A 23,088-nucleotide genomic window follows, 5' to 3' on the forward strand; every position below is an offset into this window, starting at 1 on the left:
TACTAGCAGATGTATGATGCCAGTAGTGGATGGATGGACTGAACCGTCACTCTTCTCATTCTCCCCAAAACAGGCTCCCAAGGAATTAAAATGCCTCTTTTGTCAGGTATCTAGACTGCTTGCAGAAAGATGAGTATCATGTGGCCCCCAAACCCTCGACTTTGGTTATTTTGCCAATGGCAAATTCCTTCAAATACAGATATGGACCCCTAATCTAAGGAGGAGGACAAAGTATTAAACAATCCACTACAGCCAAGGCACAGATTCACATTTGAACCTATGATTTACTTATTTAAAAAAAACATCCTCAAACGAGGGCTCAATGAAATGTAATGCCTCCACCTTCATAACTCCAACAGATGGCAGTACTGGTATGTGGCAGGTACTGGCTTGTTCTGTAGACTCCCCTCTACAGTTCCATTTGACAGGAAGCCTTAGCATTGAATGGTTGTGTTAAAGTGCGAAGTATGGGACCCTGAGCAGATGGTCAATGCGACTTAAGCAACGTGCAGTCATTGAATTCTTGACAGCAGAAGGTGTCACTCCAAAGGAGATTCATCAGAGAATGCAAGCTCTTTATGGTGATTGTGTTGATGTGAGTACTGTGCGTCGCTGGGAGAGTAAGTTTAAAGGTGGGAATATCTGACTTGCGTGACAAACAAAGAGTTGGATGTCCTGTGTCAGCAACCACTGAGTTTCACAAGCAAAAGGTTTACAGATTGATTCAGGACAATCGTATCACACAGAGAGAAAATTTCAAGCATGATCGGGATTTCACAAGAATGTGTGGGTCACGTTATTGCTTTGCTTGGCTATCGGAAGATCTGTGCATGATGGATACTGTGAGAAGCTGGTTGCGGAAACAGTGTCGACCTCTTCAATGACGGCTTCAGAAAACTTGTTCATCGTTGGCAGAAATGTATCCAATTGTCTGGTGATTATGTGGAAAAGTGAATAGTGGTAGTTAAAGAGCACAACCTAAGGATTATTTCTGCGTTTGATTTATTAAAATATTACCATCCAAACCCAAGTAACGAAGGTGGAGGCATTACTTTTCATTCAACCCTTGTATTTGGGAATCACACCCAGTTCAGCAGGTCTAAGCATATCCTATACCCCAGAGAAAGTTCTACTGAACATAGGTGGATTCACAACTCAGTAAATACCATATATCCATTTTTGTATTGGTGAAGACTAAACCATGGTTTAAAAAGACAAAAAAGAGTTGGTGTTGCTTAAATATGGATCAGGCACAAGACATGTTAAATGAAAATTTCACTGCAGCAAAAAAAACTAATGTTTGTCTTCCAAAATGCTTTTGTAACTTCAGTGTCAGTTCAAGTATAGCAGGATTGTAAGATGGCATTGAACCAAAATAATAATTTTCAAGGATTTTAATACGCTTCAGTTCTAGAATAATCGAGAAATCTCACAGCTCACTTACAAATAACGTATTTTATTTTCTTCAACCAAATGTATACACTATCACAATCTCTTAATTTTTACTAAAATATTTCAAATGAAGGTTTTACACACTTATCAAAAAATCTGCTTACATTTTCTTCTCCCTTTCCCCTCCCCACCCCCACAAAAGCAAAGTATTTCCATAAAAGGTATAAACGTGTGCTAAATTCTACAGACATTGCTTATATACAGGAGCACAGGTGCTATCATATTCCAGTTCTATTTGTCAGTCATATACAGAAAATATAGCAGGGTTATAAGATCACAGGTTTAACAGAAATCATAATTTCATACTGATTTCCAAAAGCAGCACAAATAGACTCTTTCCCCCACATTATGAAAAATATACAATTTTTATCACTTTACAGTCATGCACTTTGAAAAAGTTCAGTAGTACCTCCCCCGCCCCACTCCAATTTCTAAAAAGATAAAAGGTCACTTAAAAACACTGGGTTGGATCCACACTGAGTCATACTTAGAGCAGACCCACTAAAATTGGCAGAAATTAATTTAGTCATGAGAAGTCTAAAGTGTTTTTCAATAGGTCTACTTAAGTATGATTACATCTGAACCAAACCCATTGGTTTTTATCGCTATCATTTGGCTAGAACATGCCATCCTGAAATGAAATTTTGCTTATCGTTGCAAGGTGGACATTTGCAGTTTGTTAAGCTGCATTTTGCTTACCCCTGCGCCAAATGAAAATGTTATTAATTGCTCAGAAAGAAAATGCTGACAGGAGGGAAAGAACCCAACAACGAAAAATTCTGTGAAGTCTGAGAGCAAGTTCAAACTTAGATGTAAAATTTCAACTCAGGCTAAATATACTTTAGGATTGAAAGTGTGTAGAAGGTAGATCTACTGTTGATCTCTGGGCAATTTATGGTAGATAAACAATGGTTTCTGGTGCCCTATTGTTTAACTACCAAAAAACCCAGCTCCTTTCTCCACCTTAATTTGGTTGCTGAAATGAGAGATTGCAGCAACCAAAATGAACTTTTCTATGAAAGAAACTGTAAGCTCTGCTCATTGCCAACAGTTGCCCAAACCCTTCCTTCGAGTTAGTCCCAACTTAAGTAGGCACACTGAATCCTTCACTGAGTGTTCACTGGATTACTCTAGTTAAGACCAAAACTGGAATTCAGGCTAATGCAAATAAATTTCTAGGCTCAGAAAGTGTTCAACACATCCTGCTCTATAATTATATAATTGTGCCTTGTACCTGGCTCAGTTCTAGTTTGAAAAGAGAAAGTGATAGCAAGATTTTTAAGGGCAAAAACGTTTTTATATTGCCATTATTTAGGAGGCGAAAAAGCTGTTGTTCCAGGTTAACAAGCTGTTGATCTGGTATTTTCCCCACCATTTTCTAGCACAATGGCCAACGTTTGCTATTTTAATTTTGGACAGCCGAACTTTTAAGCACGCAAACCATACTGTAAAGTCATCGAGTGTCATTTCCCCTCCGCTCCAAAGAAGACACTAGCTTTAGCTGTTCAAGCTAAACTATCAAGTAGCAATTAAAACAAAACATAGCACGGCCTCTGAACTCTACAATGCATAACTTGCATTTGTGTGTGCCTTCTTAATATAGTTATATATGAAAACAGAAATGCCTTATTGCAAATATGACCGTGGAGTCCCAGACCCAGTTCATCTGCAGTACTTTTCAATGTATTTGCTTCTATTTGGATAGTGTCATTTCCACTTGAGTAGCTTTACAAAATCCTGGTTGCCTTTTCACTTTTGTATTGTTTTGCACGCTCAGGTAGTTTCTAGAGTAGCCCATAGCTGGGTTATAGAAATAATACTTAGTTTACATTTCTTTAATGGCTTTAAATTGCACAAAACGTTTGACTGGCTGGTTCTCTTAATGGATTAGCAGACTGAAAAGAAAAATCCAACCCATCAAAATATCCAAGTTGATAACCCAAGTGCCATGTGTATGGGCACAAAGAGCCACGATCTTCCTCATGTACATCATGGTCATCTGATTTGCCATGATCCAATACAATGAATGATCTGTTGAGGAGATCACAGGAGCTTAGACAGTCCAGTCTAGCTTTTCAAGGAGAGAAGCAGGAAAGAAGGTTTGCCATGCGGAAAGGAGAACTGAGAATACAGTTCAGAAACACTACAGTAGTTATTTATTTCTATCCTTTACTCTGCAGAACTCAAGGCTGTAAACACCTGAGTTCACGTTCAAGATAGTTTCCCATCCAAACGCTGACTAGGGCAAGGCTGCGGTACAATATGCCTTTAATTTGCGCCTTGTGTGCCTTAATACTCATTTCCTCCTATCTGCTCTACTATAGAATTGGCAAATGTTTGGTCTTCCAGATTATGGTGGATTGCAATTCCCAGCACTCCGTACCACTAGTTATATTGATTAGGGATAAAGGGGACTGCACTACATCTGGCGACCTGCACTCAATCCACTTTTCTTGGTCCATTGGTTTCCTCCCAACATAGAATAGTATTATAAAAACAACTACCTTACTTAATAAAAAATTGGTATTGTTTGGAATAAATGTTGGGTTCCATAAATTCTGCTCATTATTATTTTTAAAGGCTGTCATTCCAGAGGACAGTCACAGCCATCATTAAAATGCTTCAGCATCTAAACGGATCAAAGCATGTCTACCTAAATCTTCAAACACCAGAAGGAAAGGATGCAGGTAGATATAGAAGAGTGTGAGGAAAGGGGGAAATGGCTAGGAACCAATGTAAATTGAGTGTATCAAACTTTATACAACACTACTGGGTCAACACTGGCACTGTTGTCAATCAACGTGTGGCCTCAACTCAGTATGGTTTCTGGCGAACTAGCTTTTCAATGCTTTTATGATGTCATTTTCAAAAAGTTTAGCAAATCTTGACTAACAGCAATGAAGAAGGAAGAGATAAGCATGCCCAACAAGGGGAAATGCCAGTGTTTTTCAGTTTTCAAAAACTGCTAATTTCCCATCCTTACTGAAATGGAGAGTATTTGATCTCCCAGCTAGTATTGCCAAACTGAATAGTGAAGGATGACAGGAACTGCAGTCCACCATAACTAGAGAGTCACATATTTCTCATCACGTCTCCAAGTCTTAGTTTTCAGTTAAGTTATCATAGTAAAACATTTTTGGCTGGTTGACTGACTGTGTATGGAAGAATTGAGCTCCACTTTCTTCCACACTAGTGAAATCCTTGTATTTATTGCATCTAAGTTGTCTGCTGGCTGAAAGAGAAACAAGACTATATTTATATAGTGGCCTTTTTGCCATGTTTACCTAGTGTTTGTTGCAGTGATCAGAATTAATGTAATAAAGAAGTCATACAATGCTTGTAATACACACATTTTTTAAGAAGCTGCATCAAAGCACGTTTGTGGTATGCGACTTCCCCTTATCTCCAGCTGTCTAAACACTGTGGTGACTCTTTTGCTCTCAGTGTCACACATCGCAGAAGTCAATGAGCCATATAGTTGACACAGCTACCAGTGGATTCTGAACACGATTGTCCTTTCTCTGAAAGGTAAATTCTGGGGTCCCAAAGCTTCCACTAAAGGCAGCCAGTCCAGGATCCTTGATTACTTGCGCTTGTATTGACCATAAACCTGATATTTCTGTCTTCACAATTTATATTTAAAATGTATACTTAAAACAAGTTAAACTTACATCTAAACAGAACTTGGAAATGTCCTCCAATGAGACTACTTCTCCCAGAATAATCCTCATCATGCTGGCTGTGGGATTCTGGGAGTTGTACTCTTAAAAAACTATTTTCAAGCTCTGAACCACCTAAAGAGCATAAATGCCCCATCAGTTGTTGCAGTTTCATTTCCCAAGGAGGTAGCCCCATTCATCTGAATCTGCTTTGGTTGGTTCAGTAGTACCCATGTTCAGACAAGTTCCATGACTTCAAAGTAACTCATGCCAGTGGGGGCATATTTAAAATAGCAGTGGTTAAACTGTGTTTCTTAATATATCATTTGACTCCAGTTCCTATCTGCCTCATAAGACTGATCATCAGAGAAAAATGATAGTTTTTGAGGTCCATGCCTTTCCCATTACTCCCCTAAATTGTATTATAGGGCCAAAGTTTGCACATCCCTGATTTAAATAGATGGGATAGGGAAAGGATGACACCCTATTTACAGCTTTCCACCCAGTGTTCCATATAATATTCATAAGGATCAAACCTAAGGGGAATGCTTGTTCCTTGATATTTACCCAATTTTTATTCATACAACCAGGCTTTCTCAGAGACTGGTGACTCAGTAATCAGATTTATAAATTAAGCCTATTCTTACATTTCAACAACCAAATAACTGTAAATGAAAGATGTGCCGATAATGATGATAATCTGCTATGACAAGCAGACTTTTTTTTTACTAGTTGAAGGAGCACTTCTAAAAACATGTTAAGGATAAAAACTCTTATCTGTATTAGTTCCAAGCAAGTTAAGAGCCCAGCTTGGAAATAGTGATTGGAAGCAGGTGAGAAGAACTAGGAGGGAGGGTCTGGCAATGGTTTTAGGTCATAAAACACACTTAGTAATGGTCACAGAAACTGAGAAAGTAAGCAGGAGCAATGAAAAAGAGAAAGATTTTCTAGGAAGTGGTTTAAATAAAGTGGACATTATTGACAGCACAGACTGGAAAGATTTTGCGTAGATAGTAGAACTTCCTCAATGGTCCAGCCAACATAACCTGTATTTTCCCTAAATTGGAGTTTCCAAGCTCTGCTTAAGAAGTATACTAGAAAACTCCTAAATGAACCCTCCAGTTCTATATTAGTTGAACAACTATGTGGGTACTTATTTAGAAAGAAACCCTGTATAAGGGCATCCAGTAGAAACAGGTCCAACTAACTGAACCACCTATAAGCACCATAGCCCACTATGAGACCAGGCTGCAATATCTGGAAGCTGTGACATCTTCACAATAATTACAAAACACAAATGCAAATGTCCAAAGAACTAGCGTTAACCCTACAGGTTCCCGTTATAAGAATGATTTTACACAAATGTCATTCTGATTTACGCTATCCACTTTTAAGAAAACTGACAAGTATGTGATGAGATGAGGGAAGCCTGCGAAAAGTAAGCGAAGTCTTTGGCAGATTGCAAAAGCGCTGCTTGCGTGTCATATAAAGATCGGCCATTCATATTCTACAAAGCACTTCATCAAATGGTTCAATGGTAGCAGCAAATTTTCTGAAAAATCAGCTTATTCCTTTGTATAGCTGGAATGGCTATTTCTATGCTTTACAGTTTCAAATTACCCATTCTGTTCTATTCTTTCAGTGAGAATACAGCGGTGGGGAAAAGCACATTGCCTCTCATTCTTCGCAATGTCAGATCAGGACAAAATTATAGTGCTGGCTGGCATAGCAAACATTTGTTCATGGTATGAAAAAGAAGCAGAGAATAAGGAAGACTCACACAGCATGTCCTCCATATGGAGTTAACATCTGAGAATACAAATAACCTTGATGAAGAAGCAGGTATTTTTATGTATCATGAACAGAGCCAGTCCAACAATGAGGTGAATTAAGCGGTTGCTTGGGGCGCAAAACATACGGGGGCACAGTCGAGACCGCTTTTTCTGTTGATTTGTTGTAAAACATGATGTTTTGGTGCTTAATTTGTAAAATCTTAATGTAATTTGATGTTTAATAGGTTTTTCCTTAATCCCTCCTTATTATCCAACATTTTCACTTATCCAACGCTTTTATTTTTCAGTGATTGGTTTGGAGGGGGGGGGGGGCGCACCAAAATTCTGTTCGCCTACACTTGAAAAATACCTAGGGCTGGCTCTGATCATGAAGGAAAGGCTGAGATCGCGTACCTTTTGTAAAACCTGGAAACATTTGCCAAGAACCTACATGACAGAGAGTTATGAATGTGTAACTACATTTCATCTACCAAACTTACTCCCCAATGTTTTCAATACATTGTGATGTTTTGGTGCTAAATTTGTAAATACAGTAATTACTACATAGCATTACCATGTATTGAACTGCTTTTTCTGTCAATATGTTGTAAAACATGATGTTTTGGTGCTTAATTTGTAAAACCATAACGTAATTTGATGTTTAATAGGCTTTTTCTTAATCCCTCCTTATTAGCCAACATTTTTGCATATTCAACATTCTACCTGCTCATTTATGTTGGATAAGTGAGACTCTGCTGTATAGTATTTCCAAGTTTTGTCATGTGAACGGCTATGAAGAACATGGCTTCTCTGATAGGTTTAGCCCCACTTCCTGAAACACTTGGATACAACTACAGTAACAGGACCCAGGTGGGGTAGCAACCTAATTTCAGTAGAGCCTCCTCTTTCTCCTTGCCACAGGTGATTTGCTTGCCCTCTTAACCATCAAGCAGCTGCATTGTGTAATGGTGGTCTGTTCTACTGGCAATCAGGTCACGGAGAGGTGATGTTCACATCTCCCTTCTACCAGCAAGGAAGTCTGTGGCAATCAGAAACAGGACCCCTGCTGCAACTCTTCACAGTGCAGATTTTGCTGGAAAGAGGGGAATGAAAATATCATTCTACTGCATCCCAATCCCCTGAAGAACAGGCCTTCATTGAGTAATGACTCAATGCTGCTGCTGGCTGTTGAAGTACATCAGGGGGGTGTTGGGTCAGGAGATAATACTGAGTTATACATTCATAATTAAGTCAGCAATAGAGTCTCAGCACAGGTTTTAGGCAAGAAGCCCATGTGTTTTTCTACACAAACTAATTCCCCTGCAGCACTTCAGGACATTCCAATACTGTGGAATAATGTTTGTTTTCTCCTGCTCCAGGGAGAAACCTCCCCTAATTATTTATCCCTGCAGGTGACAACAAAATAATCAAAGATTGCCTCCATAGAGCAGAGGTTGGTATAGAGCTCTCAAGATATTGCGGGAATGTAAATCCCAGAAGTAATGGTAAGGAATACTGGGACTTGTCTCTGGGAGGCTGCATTTTTTCTGTCTCTGATCCAATGGGAAGCTATTATCTTGGTGGGATGCAGGCTGCAACTTTATGGGACCAGTCCTTAGAAATCTGTGGCATTTTGGGACCAGCCAAATGACAATAATGTTCTTCTCAAAGGGCATAGAAACAACAAGTATACTTGCAGTTTTCCTCAGTCTTTCCCCAAAAGCAAACTGCAGGGAGCTTGTGTGGTGCCGGTCCACACATCGTCACAAATGAAAAAAGTGTAAATCTTCCACAGGTAGGGGCTCCTTGTTTCTTTTTCCTCCTAGGAATTCACTTGGGTTTAGGTATTTCTACACATGATCATACAAGAAAGCAGGCTTGGGGTGATTTCCCCCACTACAATACAAGTGACACAAATGGGTCACTAGAGGATTGTTATGAACCCACGTAGTGTTGTTCTGGATCAGGTCAGCCTACTATCTAGGCCTTGAGCTGCTGCCTTATTTACACTATGAACAGGTATAGGACTGGGGGCCAGCAGGAGAGACGGCTGTGGCAGCAAGAGGCAGAGAAGTCCTTGTTCATCTCATTCTTTCCACTCCCAGTCTTGTGGTGTGAGGTTTCTTACAAAGGGCCCTTGAACTGGTTACCCGAAAGATGTTGCCGGATGGATGGCTTGGAGCTTGCAGCATCACCTAGTTTCCGCCAGACCACCTGAAAGCAAAGGGAGCAAAAGACGGATTTGAGAATTGAAAGGTGGTATCAAATCTAGCACAGATAACTGTATTTCCCAGAAATGTTGAAGCCAATAAAAAGAACTACAACTTTTTCAAGGAAAAAATAGATATCTTCAGAGAAACTGGGGGAAAACCAAAGTATTAGCACTCTTTATAGATTGATAGTCACTTTGTTACTTTATAAACATAAAATGGGATATGTATAACTTAGTTAAAAAAGGAGCCCCGGTGGCGAAGTGTGACCTTGGAGGTGACTACGGACAACGCCGGCTCTTCGGCTTAGAAATAGAGATGAGCACCAACCCCCAAAGTCAGACATGACTGGACTTAACGTCAGGGGAAACCTTTACCTTTACTATAACTTAGTTTGGCATAGAATGATAGGCTGGTACCCTGCTTTGCAGCTAAATGCTCTGTATTCAGCTGTGCTGCATACTCATGATTGTAGTTCTATTGTTATGATGATAAATGCTAACCCAAATAATTTTATTTATATTTACAGCTGTCCCTTAATTTTTGAAGGTTAAGCATGCGCTGATTTAATTATTCTAAGATTTGATTAATATTTTCTCCACAGGTCTTTCAACACAATTGAGGGATCTAATGATTCCAAGAGACATGTTCTATTGGGGTTTTTTCTGATGTATTAAAAATACCACTTGCCAAGAAAAAAAAATTACAAATTGAATTTAATTTCTAACATTTTATATTATCTTACAGATAGAGTTATAAGAACCTCAACTGGGTGAGACACCTGGAAGAAACCCCATTGGTTTTGTCAGTTTATGACGGTAAAGATAAAAGGTTTTCCCCTGACATTAAGTCTAGTCGTGTCTGACTCTGGGGGTTGGTGCTCATCTCCATTTCTAAGCTGAAGAGCTGGCTTTGTCCATAGATACCTCCAAGGTCATGTGGCCGGCATGACTGCATGGAGCACTGTTACCTTTCCGCCAGAGCGGTACCTATTGATCTAGTCACATTTGCATGTTTTTGAACTCCTAGGCTAGCAGAAATAATAATAATAATGATAATAATAATAATAATAATAATAATAATAATAATAATAATAATACTTCTTTATTTTTTATCCCACCTACATCTCCTTGCAGGGACTTGAGATGGCTAACATGGGGCGAAGCCCGAAGAACAAACAGTAAACAAAATAAAATTCATATATAACCAACATTATCAAACAGATAAAATAAACAAATTAAAAAGAAAAAATTCAAAATAGTACAATAAGACAGTAAAATACAAAATGATAAAAACAAAACCACCAATTAATGGCAATTAGATAAATAAAATGAGAGGGTGGTCTAGAACAAAGTGCCAAGATATGAATTGTAAACACTGTTTTGGTCGGGTAAGTAAACAAGTGATGACATGATCTCTAGGGGATTTGGAGTAGGATAGGAAATCAAGTCATTTCCAACAGGGAAGCAGAATACTGTACAAAATACAGCGATTTTCATTTAGATGGGGTTTGTCATGGGGATTAATTAATTGAAGGCACACTGGAAAAGCCAAGTTTTTAATTATTTTCTAAAGGTTGATAGGGTGGGTGCTTGTCTAATCTCCCTGGGAGGGAATTCCAGAGCCGGGGGGCCACCACAGAGCTGGGGGGCGACCAGAAGCTGGGGCTAACAGCAGGAGCTCACCCCGCTCCCCGGATTCAAACTGCCGACCTTTCTGTCAGCAAGTTCAGCAGCTCAGCACCACCAGAGGCTCACCGTTTATGAAACAGTGGTAAAAAAACAAACACGTCATGCACATGACCACAAAATAGGAACAGAAGAAACCATCAAAAAGAAATAAAATTATTTTGTCTCCTCTATTCTTCCATAGTGTCAAGGAGACAGCAGCTTCCACCCCCATAAATAGAATCAAGAAAAGGAAAACAGAACCAAGAATTGCAATTGTCTTATTTTGTACATCGGGACTATTTAAGCTATCGCATAAGGGAGAGCAGGCATTATTTTTTTACTGTGCCAAGGATCAGTACTATATCCTGTGCCCAATGACTACAACTATTTCTTCCTTCCTTGGAAATGTGATGTGGTGAGAAACATGTACATGTACAGTCTATAAACCATGACTTAGACTAACACAGATGTATATTTGTTTAGAAGATGACTTCATCATCCATTTTTTGGGGGAAAATAAGGCTCCAGGAGAAAAAGTGTGTGTTCCTCCCATTGTATTCTGATTTTTTTAAATAAAAGACTTTAATATCTCAAGCTCTATTGTAGCTGAAATATGCCAGGAAATTTAGTTAGATTTGAGTTGTGAGTTCCCACTCTGTCACGCTAGGTGGCAATCAGCTACCAAGATATATTTACCCGATCTGCTGATCTTATTAAAGCCTCCTGAAATTAGAACTACAGACAGGCCTTAGGTAATGGTATCAAGCCATAAATGCGGCTCAGAAGCTGAGTTCAGGGACAGGTCGGATGCTGGGGAGCAACAGGAATTGCATTACCTTCCTTGAGGGTTGTTGTAGCAGGTATGCACCTGTATATGTGTGGTGTGAAGACTGGTATTGGTTCTTTTTGAGATTACTAATCCCAGAATCCTCTAGACAACCAAGATGTCAGCCAGGATACCTTGACGATTTGGGGATTGCGACCCAAAAATGAAACATTATCTCTTGGAAGAAGTTATGTGCCTCTTAGATAGATGCTACCATTACGCCAACCATGCACAGAGCTCATAGGGACTTTATACTGATCTTTGAGGGGGTACACCTCTTTTACAGATGAGGGTTTTATCCTAAAATATGATTAAATCATAAATGTAAACTTAAAAATGTAGCTGACAAGTTATATTTTTTAATTTAAATACCACAACAGTACAGTAGAGTCTCACTTATCCAAGCCTTGCTTATCCAAGCTTCTGGATTATCCAAGCCATTTTTGTAGTCAATGTTTTCAATATATCGTGATATTTTGGTACTAAATTCGTAAATACAGTAATTACAACATAACATTACTGCGTATTGAACTACTTTTTCTGTCAAATTTGTTGTATAACATGATGCTTTGGTGCTTAATTTGTATATAAATCATAACCTAATTTGATGTGTAATAGGCTTTTCCTTAATCTCTCCTTATTATCCAAGATATTCGCTTATCCAAGCTTCTGCTGGCCCGTTTAGCTTGGATAAGTGAGACTCTACTGTATTATAAAATACACTTAGCCTTGTACATTTGCTGTGGTTATGGTCAACTTATGGAATTGCACTGAAGGACCTAGAGATTCCTACGGATAACATATTAATCAAATCTGTGAATAATCAAACACACAAATACAGAAGGCCAATTGTATAATTAATTATAAAACCTTATGAAAAATGTCTGTGTTCTGTTTTTTAATTCACTCTCGGTGATTCTACTGTTTGTGTGCCTGCCTACGTGAGACCAAGTAAATAGCTGCTATCTCCAGCTACCTGCCTCAATCTTGGACCAGGTGGACCAAAGTGAGTTTGGTGAGATACTAAAAAAATACTAAGTGCCAATGTAGCATTCCTGAAAATGGATTTTGATGTAAAATCTCACTATTCCCAGGTTGTTTTTCTAGTTTTGAAGAAGCTGGGTTTTCAGACATGGTGCTTTCATTTCCTCTGAATGCTACCTATACTTCAAAAGATACCTTGATTCAATTGTGGTACAACAGAGCATACTTCACAATGCCTCGTGTCCTATAAGAGATTAAATATAGCACATGCAATGTCCTGCTGAGCCTCAGAAAACCACCTGGGTTTAACCGGGAAAGTTTCACAGTAGTTTTCTGGGACACACCTCTGAAATTCTTTGTTCTTCACATGATAGACACTTCAAGTTCATCACAGTGATCTCAAAGAAGTTCGGGCTTCTTTGTTCCACACATTTCACTTCTGGCTCATGGCACTCCACAAACCCACAGTATTTGCATGGCATAACTATTAGTGGTTTTTCAAGCAAAGGCTTTTAAATTTAACCAGCTTCAAGAATGTTGCTTTTCTACCATAAATGGCCAACCACAAGCACTGTGAGATTATGCCCTACAAATTTGTAGTATATTATTTCTGTCATTGGAAGTATCTAAACAGTAGTTGGATGGGCATCGTTCAGGACTCCTGCATGGCAAGAGGTTATAGTATCCTTGCAGTCTAATATTTTATATTTCTAAGAATATTTATCCACATCTCTTGGGCCTAACTTTCTTTTAAGCGTGCACATGTTTTAAACACATTTTGCTAGTTTGGATTGCTTACCATATTTTTATTGACTTTAAATTCATTGTTGATTTAAGCTAGAATTTTTCAGATGGTTTATATTGTTTTATCTCTTTGCACTCCTGAGATCTCATGATGGGGTGGGGATCAAAAATATTTTAAATAATAACTAAGCAAGCAAGTTTAGGGTGGGGCCATTGCTACAGGTAAATGGCTGTGGGACCTTCAACACACAAGCATTTTGAGTATGTTAAAGGTTTCAGCCTTTACAACAGACTCATCATCTCTTGGTTCTAGTCCATCCTAACAAGCCAGGTTACCATCCTATATAATGCTATCTGAAAGCAAGTCCTATTAAACCTAGTCAGTCTCACTTCTGAGTAGATATTTACAAAATTGCATGTTTAGTTTCTTGAGGTACCAACATTCTCCACACCTTACAAATACTAGAAGTGAATAAGCTTACACAGAGAGCACAGACCCTACAAGATATCTGACAGTGTTAATGCCACAACTAGAAAAATTGAAAGATGAAAGACGGTGAAAATGGATTCATTACATTGCACATTTCACGAACAATTGCTTTCTCCTTTTCACTCAGGTCTTCTTCATAGTTTTCTTGTATCTGCCTGTCCAAATTCTCATGGACTTCAAGGACCTATAGACAAACACAATGGACATGAAATTATAAAAATGATGGCACACAGTGATATATTATTAAGGCCTCAGATGATATGACCATCTTATCTTCAGCTTGCCTGGCAGGATGAACAGTACCATTTCTACATGTACACATAACATAAGGAAAAGGGGAAAAGCGTGGAAAAGTAGAATGTGCTAGTAAAGCATTATGGAAGACTGCCCAACAAGCAGCTGATATTAAGAGAGTTCAAGAAAAGCATATGATCTGTTTCCAACATTAAAAACACAGAAACATATGTCAAGAAGGCTCAGAGCTTGGAAAAATGCCTTTTTTGAAGTAGAGCTCCTACATCCCACAGTCAATATGGTGTTACCATGCTGGCTGGAGAATTCAAGGAGCTACAGTCTAAACCACCTCCCTTGTGCAAGTCCCTGATCATACAGCGATTAGGTTATACAGTTTCTACCATGAAAAAAAAAAATAAAGCAGATGAAATCACGAATTGCAGTTAGAGATTGCATCTCCCTTATCTGAAAAGCTTGGGACTATAAGCTTTATGAATTTTGGATTTTTTTTATTCTGCAATGTCTTTATTTGCATATACATACTGAATAAGAGATGGGGGAAAGAGGGCTAGTTACACACCCAGAACCTAGTGAGTTTGTCTTGGGTGACTAGCAAAAAAAGGTTTTATGTTTTGGAGGATTTTGGATTTCCAGATAAGGGAGACTCAATATTTATTAAGGTATATAGATTGTTACACCTCCCCCCCAAACCATTAATAATGTTGGTGTGAGGTCGAGACTAATAATAATAATAATAATAATAATAATAATAATAATAATAATAATAAAACTTTATTTATACCCCGCCACCATCTCCCCAACGGGGACTCGGGGCGGCTTACATGGGGCCATGCCCAGGACAATACAATATAGCAAAATATAAAAACAACATATCATAATACAATTAAACAATACAATAAATAATCATGTACAGTACAACACAAAATCAAAAAAAGCAATATAACAGGGCGGGCCGCATGAACACTCAGTTAAAACTTGGGGTGAGAAAAAGATAAGAATAAAACCACGGGGAACAGGGGCATAAGACAGAAAAACAGTCTAGAGGATAGATGTTGGGGGGAGTAACAAAATAAGTGTGTAACAGTTACTCTCCGAAAGCACACCGGAAGAGCCATGTTTTTAGATCTTTCCTAAAGGCTAAAAGAGTGGGGGCTTGCCTGATTTCAATGGGCAGTGAGTTCCACAAATGGGGGGGGGGGGCACAGCAGAAAAGGCCCTCTCCCTTGTTCCCACAAGGCGGGTCTGGGATATGGGCAGTGGCGACAGGAGGGCCTCCCTGATGATCGAAGAGATCGGACTAGCCATTCCTATCTGAACATACAGAGGTATAGAACCTGTTAAGAGTTTTCAGTTGATTAAACTCTGTAAGTTAATTGTTAAGTTACCAGTTGGGTGACTACAATATGACTTGGGTCAGACTATCTGAAAGTAGGTGTTATTATCATAAGAACTTGCCCAGGCTTTGAGATCTTCACATTTGTCAAAAAGCCTACAGGATGGCCTAGAGTGTGCCTCCAGTAGAGTCCCAGTGAAACAAAAGTCAGCTTTCCTGTCATGGTGGAGAAGAAAAGGGAATTTCAGGAGGTGACAAGCAACACTTGATGAAATTCCCTCTTCTACACAGCTATGAAAGCAGGGTTGGGCAAGGCATAGCACATGGATCACATAAAGCCCTTCTACACTCTGGAAACATCTCTACCCCGAAAGCTTTCCCAAAGCTCCCAGCCTCACCCATTTTAAATTGTGTTGGTTCTGGAGCATTTCTCCTTCCAAACCAACCAAAACCATCCAAAACAACCAAAGTTAAGCTGTAGTCTGATTTTCCCAACTATGACAGACAAACAAAAAAAAAATAGTCAAAAATTGGCCAAAATGACAGGTGGAAATGATTTTATGTCCATTTGGGCATTTTGAAATGTGCAGGTATGGCCTACCAGGTGGGTGCAGGGAGGAGAAAGACTCCCTGCCCCTGAACCCCTGCATTAAAAAACAGGAGACTTTGTCCTTTATTTCACCTGCCAGCCCTAGTATCCAGTCAAAGCTGTGGCCCATTTCTTCAGTGTCTGGCTTGTAGAGAGCTCCAGAGGAAGGACACTACATGGAGGGATGATTTGGAAAATCACCCATTGAACAGGTGCAGATGAGTTCCTAAGCCAGCCCTTCCATAGGCTCTCTGATCTGAGCACCCTTTAAGAGCCAGGCCCTGAGAAGAAATGGTAGAGGTATATGCTGAGTGGTTGCCTCAGGAGAGGGCACACAAATGGATCCATTTGTTGCCACAATCCCTCTTCTGCTAGCCTAGGGAGATATTGAAAAGTTTTCTTCGTGAGTAAAGAAATCATTAAATTGCTTCTTAGCTGTTTGACAACATAGGATCCCAGCCCATGTGTTTTACTTGTATGTGTTAACTGTAAGATGCCTTGAATCCAATTCATGGGACAAAGTTGTGATAACAACCCAATAAATTAAATAATGATTGCTCTAGATTCTATCTATTAATAGGCAGAATGAGGCAACTACCTCTGGCAACAAATGGGCAGCTTGCCAAAGGTTCTCATAAGTCTCTGGATGTTTCTGGTTCTTATATACTCTGCTTTGGAACCCCTGCTAAATAGATTTGGTGGCCAGTTTTTATGAAGCACGGTTCTACTATTAAGGCTGCTGTGATGACCTTGAAGAACAAAATCCCAGAACACAGACCAGAGTCGATCAGCATTTCAGTCAAAACGGCTTTCTCCGCCAGCCATCACTAGCACACACAGAAGAATTCCCTCCTCAATCCACCCATGGAAATTATAATTCAGATTACAAAGCCCAGTAGGTTTTTCTTGGTTGCAATATTTGGACTAACAATGGAGTGCACTTTGGTTATGTTGGTTCTAAAATACATAGACACTGAGAGAGTGTTGAGTAAAATCATACAGCTATTCAGCCAGGCTAGGTTCCCTTTCCCTAGGCTTACATTTCACTTTACACTGTAGTGCTGCAGTTTGACCGCTTATAACCGGAGTGATGTTTCGTTTTCCTGCTGCCTGTTTAAAGTCTCAGTTACAAAAATAGGTCATTCTCTTAGGGCCTTTAACCTAGTTTGAAAATCATGCTATCCACTAACTTGGCTGATTAATTTTGGACTGATGATGAGTTTGAACGATGGTATGTTTTTTCAAAAAACAATTTAATCCAAATCAGGATGGAGGGGAGGACTAGTGATACAAGAAGAAGCAAGAGGAGGGATTTAACAGCTGACAAACAAAACTAGGTGCTGGGTGGAAAGGCAACAATTAATTATTGATCCTGCTGGAAGCAGAATATATGGAACCGGCTCATCCAGCCTTTGTACGCCGGCGATATTCAATAGCCTGAGCCATCACATTTCAATGCACGAGCCCAGAAACAGTGATGCACAAGCCCAGACAAATGATGGCTGCCTCCACAGGCTACATACACACAGCAAGCCTGGTTGGCTTAATTAACGGTTGCCTCTAATCCAGGCTGAAACGCTCCATCACATTTTATTGCCAGCATGAAACTCCCTAGTAAACTAGATGTACACATTAACTTCATATCCCATTCTCCAAATGTAAAATGTAAATGCTTGTCATATTTTGCAAAAAGATGTGACACCTATTAGATTCAGCGTTGAGCCATACGAAAAAAATATCCCTGTTGAATATCTGTCCATTATGGTGCTATTAAAACAACAAAGCCTATTTCAGGATATGAAAAGAGGGTGGCAAACTTAGCTGGGTTCACAGTGGTATTTACTTTTTGTGCAAAGGTTGCCAGCTGTCCCCTCTATGTCTCTTGTTCTTGTGGCTTTAACAGTAGCCTGAGAAACAGAAGTTAGGGTGAAATTTTCCATGGCTTTTAAATAAAATAATGGAAAACTCTTTGCTCGCTGAAATCCTACATTTTGGGCTGTAAAAAGTACAGAAGCAGAACCAGGAAAATAGCAACCCATTGAAAAAATCTGACTAGGACTGCATTTTCCCCTACCTTTTTTCTGGTTGAAGATCTGAGCATTTAAAGCATTAATGGCCATCACTGGGCCAATTTAAGCCAAAGACAGCGCTTTTCTGAAATATGAAGTGAAGAGGAAATGGTTTTCACCCATTTCACATTATTTTTTAAAAATTCTTCTCCTGGCCTAAAATATCCCAGGATGATCCAAATGCATGGATAAAAGTGTCCTGCCTTGGGGCAAAATAAATAATATTCTCTGTGAGAGAGTGTATGGCGGACAGTACAGGTCTCCCAAATGTGCCCCCCTACCCTTCCACAATTTCCACACCCCATGATTTAAAGCAAGGCTGGGCAATTGTGGTGACTCTAAAGCCCATGTTGCATTAGTAAAGGTAAAGGTTTCCCCTTGACATTAAGTCTGGTCGTGTCCGACTATGGAGGGTGGTGCTCGTCTCCATTTCTAAGCTGAAAAGCCGGCGTTGTCCGTGGACACCTCCAAGGTCATGTGGCTGGCATGACTGCATGGAGCGTTGTTACCGTCCCACCTGAGCAGTACCTATTGATCTAATCACATTTGCATGTTTTCGAAGTGAAAGGTTGGCAGAAGCAGGGGCTAACAACGGAAGCTCACCCCACTCTTGCAGATTCGAACCACCAACCTTTCGGTCAGCAAGTTCTGCAGCTTAGTGGTTTAAGCTGCTGCACCACTGCAGCATTAGCTGCTAAAAACGACAAACAAGAAGAAAATGAGAGTGAAAGTACACCTCTACTTTTGGGAAGATCAGAATTTTTTTGTTAAAAACAAGTGTATGCCAGAAGGGAGAAAGGTTGCAATTGTTTTAATGGGTGATTTGTTTATCTCCCAGAAGTAGAAATTCACCTTCAGGGAAGTCAGAAAAGAGCTGTTAGGGAGTCTCGAGGAACTACCAAAACAGCCCCGGGGAGCCAAGTGCAAAGCCACCGCCATGCTTTTGCCCACTCCTCCTGTAAAAGCTGACTGTCAGGCAGATGCTCAGCAGTTTTCTCCATGAATGCATCTTGATGAAACGCATTGTGAGTAGCCTCCTTATTAAAAATAGAATTCCGGACCTAGAAACACAAGCAGATTCTGGCAGCAGAGAAAGCTCCCTCCCTCCTCTTCTCATTCTCTCTCTCCACAGTATTACATTTTCTCAGTATCTGCATTCACTATCGTAACTTGAAGTATCATCTAAGTGCCGTGGGGCCTGATACATTGCAAGGGCTTTCACATCGTCGAATCTTTCGATAATGAAAACAACAGTCCTGGGCGCATGTGAGATACAGATACATCAGTGTGACACACAGGCTATGGATAGTACAAAGAAGAGGATTTGGTACATCATCCTTTTATTGCATTTCAAAGAGAAGAGTTTTTAGTGAAGCATTTTCATCTCTCTTCTTTTTTTCTTTCCAGTATTGCTCAGAGTAGCACTAGAGATCTCAACTGCTGTGCAAAACATTACTGTCACAAAGATGAAAGGTGCACTTTGGCCAAAAAACAATCCTTTTTTTTTTTTTTTACTATAGCTCATATAATTCTCAATAACTTTGCTGTAAAACTCCAGTGCAGGCCACAATAATAGGGATGGTGAATAGCATAAAGAACTGATGCCATACTTTCTTCTCATAAAGAACATGCAGACTCTCTTTGCTACCTCTACTATTTAACCTCAATTATGCAGACATGACCCACTTTGATTACTTTTTAATGACCCCCCTTTCATACATTCTAATTTATAACCAGAAGCTGTATATCTGGTGTGTGGTCTGTTCTTTGGCCGTTGATTGCATTTAGCGATCCATATTTCAACCATTTCTACTTTTTGACAATGTTTTGATCCCTAACCTATCAAATATGTAGGGGGTGCCTGTACATTGTTTGGCAATGTATACAGTAATCCAGCCTTACTGAAGCAAACGTGATATTGTTTATTTTACAGAGCTAGGAAATATTACCTTTTTGGATGACAGCTCTCAGAACTCCACATCACTGATGAAGGAATTCTGAGTTGTTGTCCAAAGAGGTAACTTTTTAAAGCTCTCTTTTTTATACGAGCCAAATACACCTAGGACAGAGGTCCCATAAACATGTGTTGAGTGGGGAGCTTTCTGAAAAACTACAAATTGTATTTTTTTTGTAAGCATCAACAATATTCCAGCCAATTTGATGCAAACTAAGGAGCCATGTTGATATCCAACACACAAACCTTTAAGGCTTTTTCTTCTACTGGTCAAATAAACACGGTTAAGCAGTCGTGACTTCTGCTGTAACTGTTATACATTTATCAACACTCCCATAATTCTTGGAATTCCAAGATGTTTGGAATTCTTCTCATTTTCGGTACCAAAAAGTGCCTGGACATGCTAAGATGATTATTCAAGAAAATGGTCAACTGATGTAATTTCAGGATATTTCTGAGAAAAGTGAACAGTGCATTTCATGCAGAAATAGTGCTTTTTTGCACAAGACAATGTGTTTTTTCATAAGTACATTTTCCACATAATATTTCTCAGAAATTCACTCAATGGGTAACTTTTGCGGTTCCTCATTTTTTGCATGTGACTGAAATAAGAAAGGTCTCTGCTCCTTTGACTTTGAATGATGCTGATGAACAACTGCTTCATTTCCCCCATTTTTGTCAGATTAGCTAGGCCAGATGGAAACCCTATATGGATTCCCTAGTCCTGTGTTATATCATGAGAGAATCTTACACCCAGGTAGTGTCATAAAATGGCAGCATCTCCTTTACTCATCCCAACATAAGGTCCTTGGTGTTCTTCCTCTTTGGAAGTGGTGGTTTGCTGAACACCAAGAACACACTTACCTTCATAGCGTGCACCACAGCCTCGGGTTTCTGGCTTATGGGGACATAGCCCACTGCTGGAGAACCAGTGAGATCAGGAGTCATACGAATGGGCCCCTGCAAAGGAAAGGGGAAAGCAAAGGCTTTTAAATATGCTTGCATTTATGTCTGGATGTATGTATGATATTCCATACTTTGAGACATACACAATATATACTTCATTTTCTATTCCACATTAGTTGATTTTTCTTATTTCATGGACTTCCTGTGGGTGAGGGATGACCGTCCATTTATAATTTAAAAAATTCAGAACTATGATTCCACTTTAATTGCCCTGACTGCATCCTATATATTTTTGGGATCTGCATTTTAGGAAGAGCTATTTAGAATACTCAACCAGAGGGCTCTAGTGCCTCATCAAACTACAAGTCCCATTATTGCATAGGCTGTTGCCATGGCAGTTAAAGTGGAATCACGGTGCTATAAATGTGTAATGTGAAAGGGCCTCAGAGATCTGCTACTAGATAAGAAACAAGCACATTTTACCTTAAAGAAAGTCACGTGGAAGACACAGACACATTTTTTGAAAGGAGAATGTTGCTTGGTAAGAGTTTAAGCATTTAAAATAAATGAATAAATTTAAAAACACATCTCCACCCAATGTTCCCTATCAGACCTAAGTTTTCTTGCTACTTCTCTGGTCTTAACCACCTCCAGCAGCTTTCATAGGATGGTTAAAAGGTACCACTAGAACCATCTAGCTAACCCCTGCCATATAAGAATGAAAAACTAAAGCACTCCTAAATAATATGCATCCAACCTCTGCTTACAAAAGGTTGTTGTATGTTTTCTGGGCTGTATGGCCATGTTCTAGAAGTATTCTCTCCTGACGTTTTGCCCACATCTATGGCAGGCATCCTCAGAGGTTGTGAGGTGCCATACAGCCCGGAAAACATACAACAACCCTGTGATCCCGGCCATGAAAGCCTTCGACAACACATTCTGCTTACAAAGATGGAGAGGGTAATTTATTCCACAATGTCAAATTCTAACAGTAAAAGAGATAAATACTCTTTTCTTGTAATTTGAATCCATTGGTTTGTGTTCTAGTCTCTGGAACAGCAGAAAACAAGCTTGCTCCATCTTACACTTAATATCTCTTCAGATATTTAATGATAACTATAATGTCACCTCTCACTCTTTTCTTCTTGAGGCCTAATATACTGAGCTCCCTAAGGCCCCTTCCAGACAGTTGAATAAAATACCACTTTATCTGCTTTGAACTGGAATATATGGCAGTGTGGACTCATTCTGGGTTATATGGCTGTGGAAGGGTCCTATGAATGAGCTCAATGAGGCTTGCTTTCTACTTTTCACCCTTTCAAAGGAGCCTGATTAAGCAAATACATCTTTATTATACAGGTTGAGCATCCTTTATCTGGTAATCTGGGAGACATAGAAAGAGCCTCCTTGAAGATTGAGTGAATCCAGTTGGGCGTCCCCCGGGCAACGTTTCTTGTAAACGGCTAATCTTTCCAACCCAAAAGCATTGCTTTTAAACTTTTAACATTTTAATCTGGTAATCCGAAATACAGGCAGTCCCAAGTTACAAACATCTGACTTACAAGTGACTTATAGTTAAGAATGGAGGTGAGACAACAGGAAGTGAGAGAAATCTAGCCCTTGGAAGGAGAACTCTCTTTCAAAAAAGTTATCATGGGGGAAAGGTGTATCTACTGAAGCTTTATCACCAATTCTTGTTCCCACAAGAAGTCAATTTTTTCCAATTACCACAGGTACTGAAAGTGAGGCAAATCTTCTGAACCGGGGCACAGACAGCAAAATAAACACCACAGGGGGGTTAACCCTTCCCTATGCGATATATATATGGCTGGAGTTACACTTAAATCATGTACTTGTTCCAACTGACATACAAACTCAACTTAAGAACAAACCTACAGAACCTATCTTGTTCATAACTTGGGAACTGTTTGTACTCCAAGATGGAAAATTCTCTACATGGGTGGTTGAAATAGTGATCCCTTTGCTTTCCAGTGGTTCAGTGTACACAGACTTCGTTTCATGGACAAAATCATTAAAATATAGTATAAACCCATCCCCAGGCAATGTGTATAAGATGTTTATGAAACATAAATAAATTCTGTGTTTAGAATGAGGTTCCATCTACAAGATATGTATATACAGTACAAGTATTCCAAATCCAGAGGAAAGCCCAAA

The 23,088-nt window shown here is 39.4% G+C and overlaps 1 protein-coding gene across 3 annotated transcripts in view; it reads right to left on the bottom strand.

The window, feature by feature from the left end:
* Positions 1 to 1,436: 1,436 nt before the first annotated feature.
* Positions 1,437 to 23,088, bottom strand: part of ccdc85c (coiled-coil domain containing 85C) — a 205,910-nt gene continuing 184,258 nt past the window's right edge. For 2 of the 3 annotated variants that reach the window (XM_062968458.1, XM_003224837.4), the window contains exons 4-6: positions 20,872 to 20,967; positions 13,893 to 13,991; positions 1,437 to 9,097 (exon numbers count right to left, since the gene is read on the bottom strand). In XM_062968458.1, coding sequence (XP_062824528.1) covers positions 9,008 to 9,097; positions 13,893 to 13,991; positions 20,872 to 20,967 — 285 coding nt within the window. In that variant the 3' untranslated portion in view covers positions 1,437 to 9,007. The remainder of the gene's footprint in view (positions 9,098 to 13,892; positions 13,992 to 20,871; positions 20,968 to 23,088) is intronic. The other variant, XM_062968459.1, reaches the window with a different exon arrangement.

Source organism: Anolis carolinensis, chromosome 1 (assembly GCF_035594765.1).
Source record: "Anolis carolinensis isolate JA03-04 chromosome 1, rAnoCar3.1.pri, whole genome shotgun sequence".
In the NCBI taxonomy this organism is placed as follows: domain Eukaryota; kingdom Metazoa; phylum Chordata; class Lepidosauria; order Squamata; family Dactyloidae; genus Anolis; species Anolis carolinensis.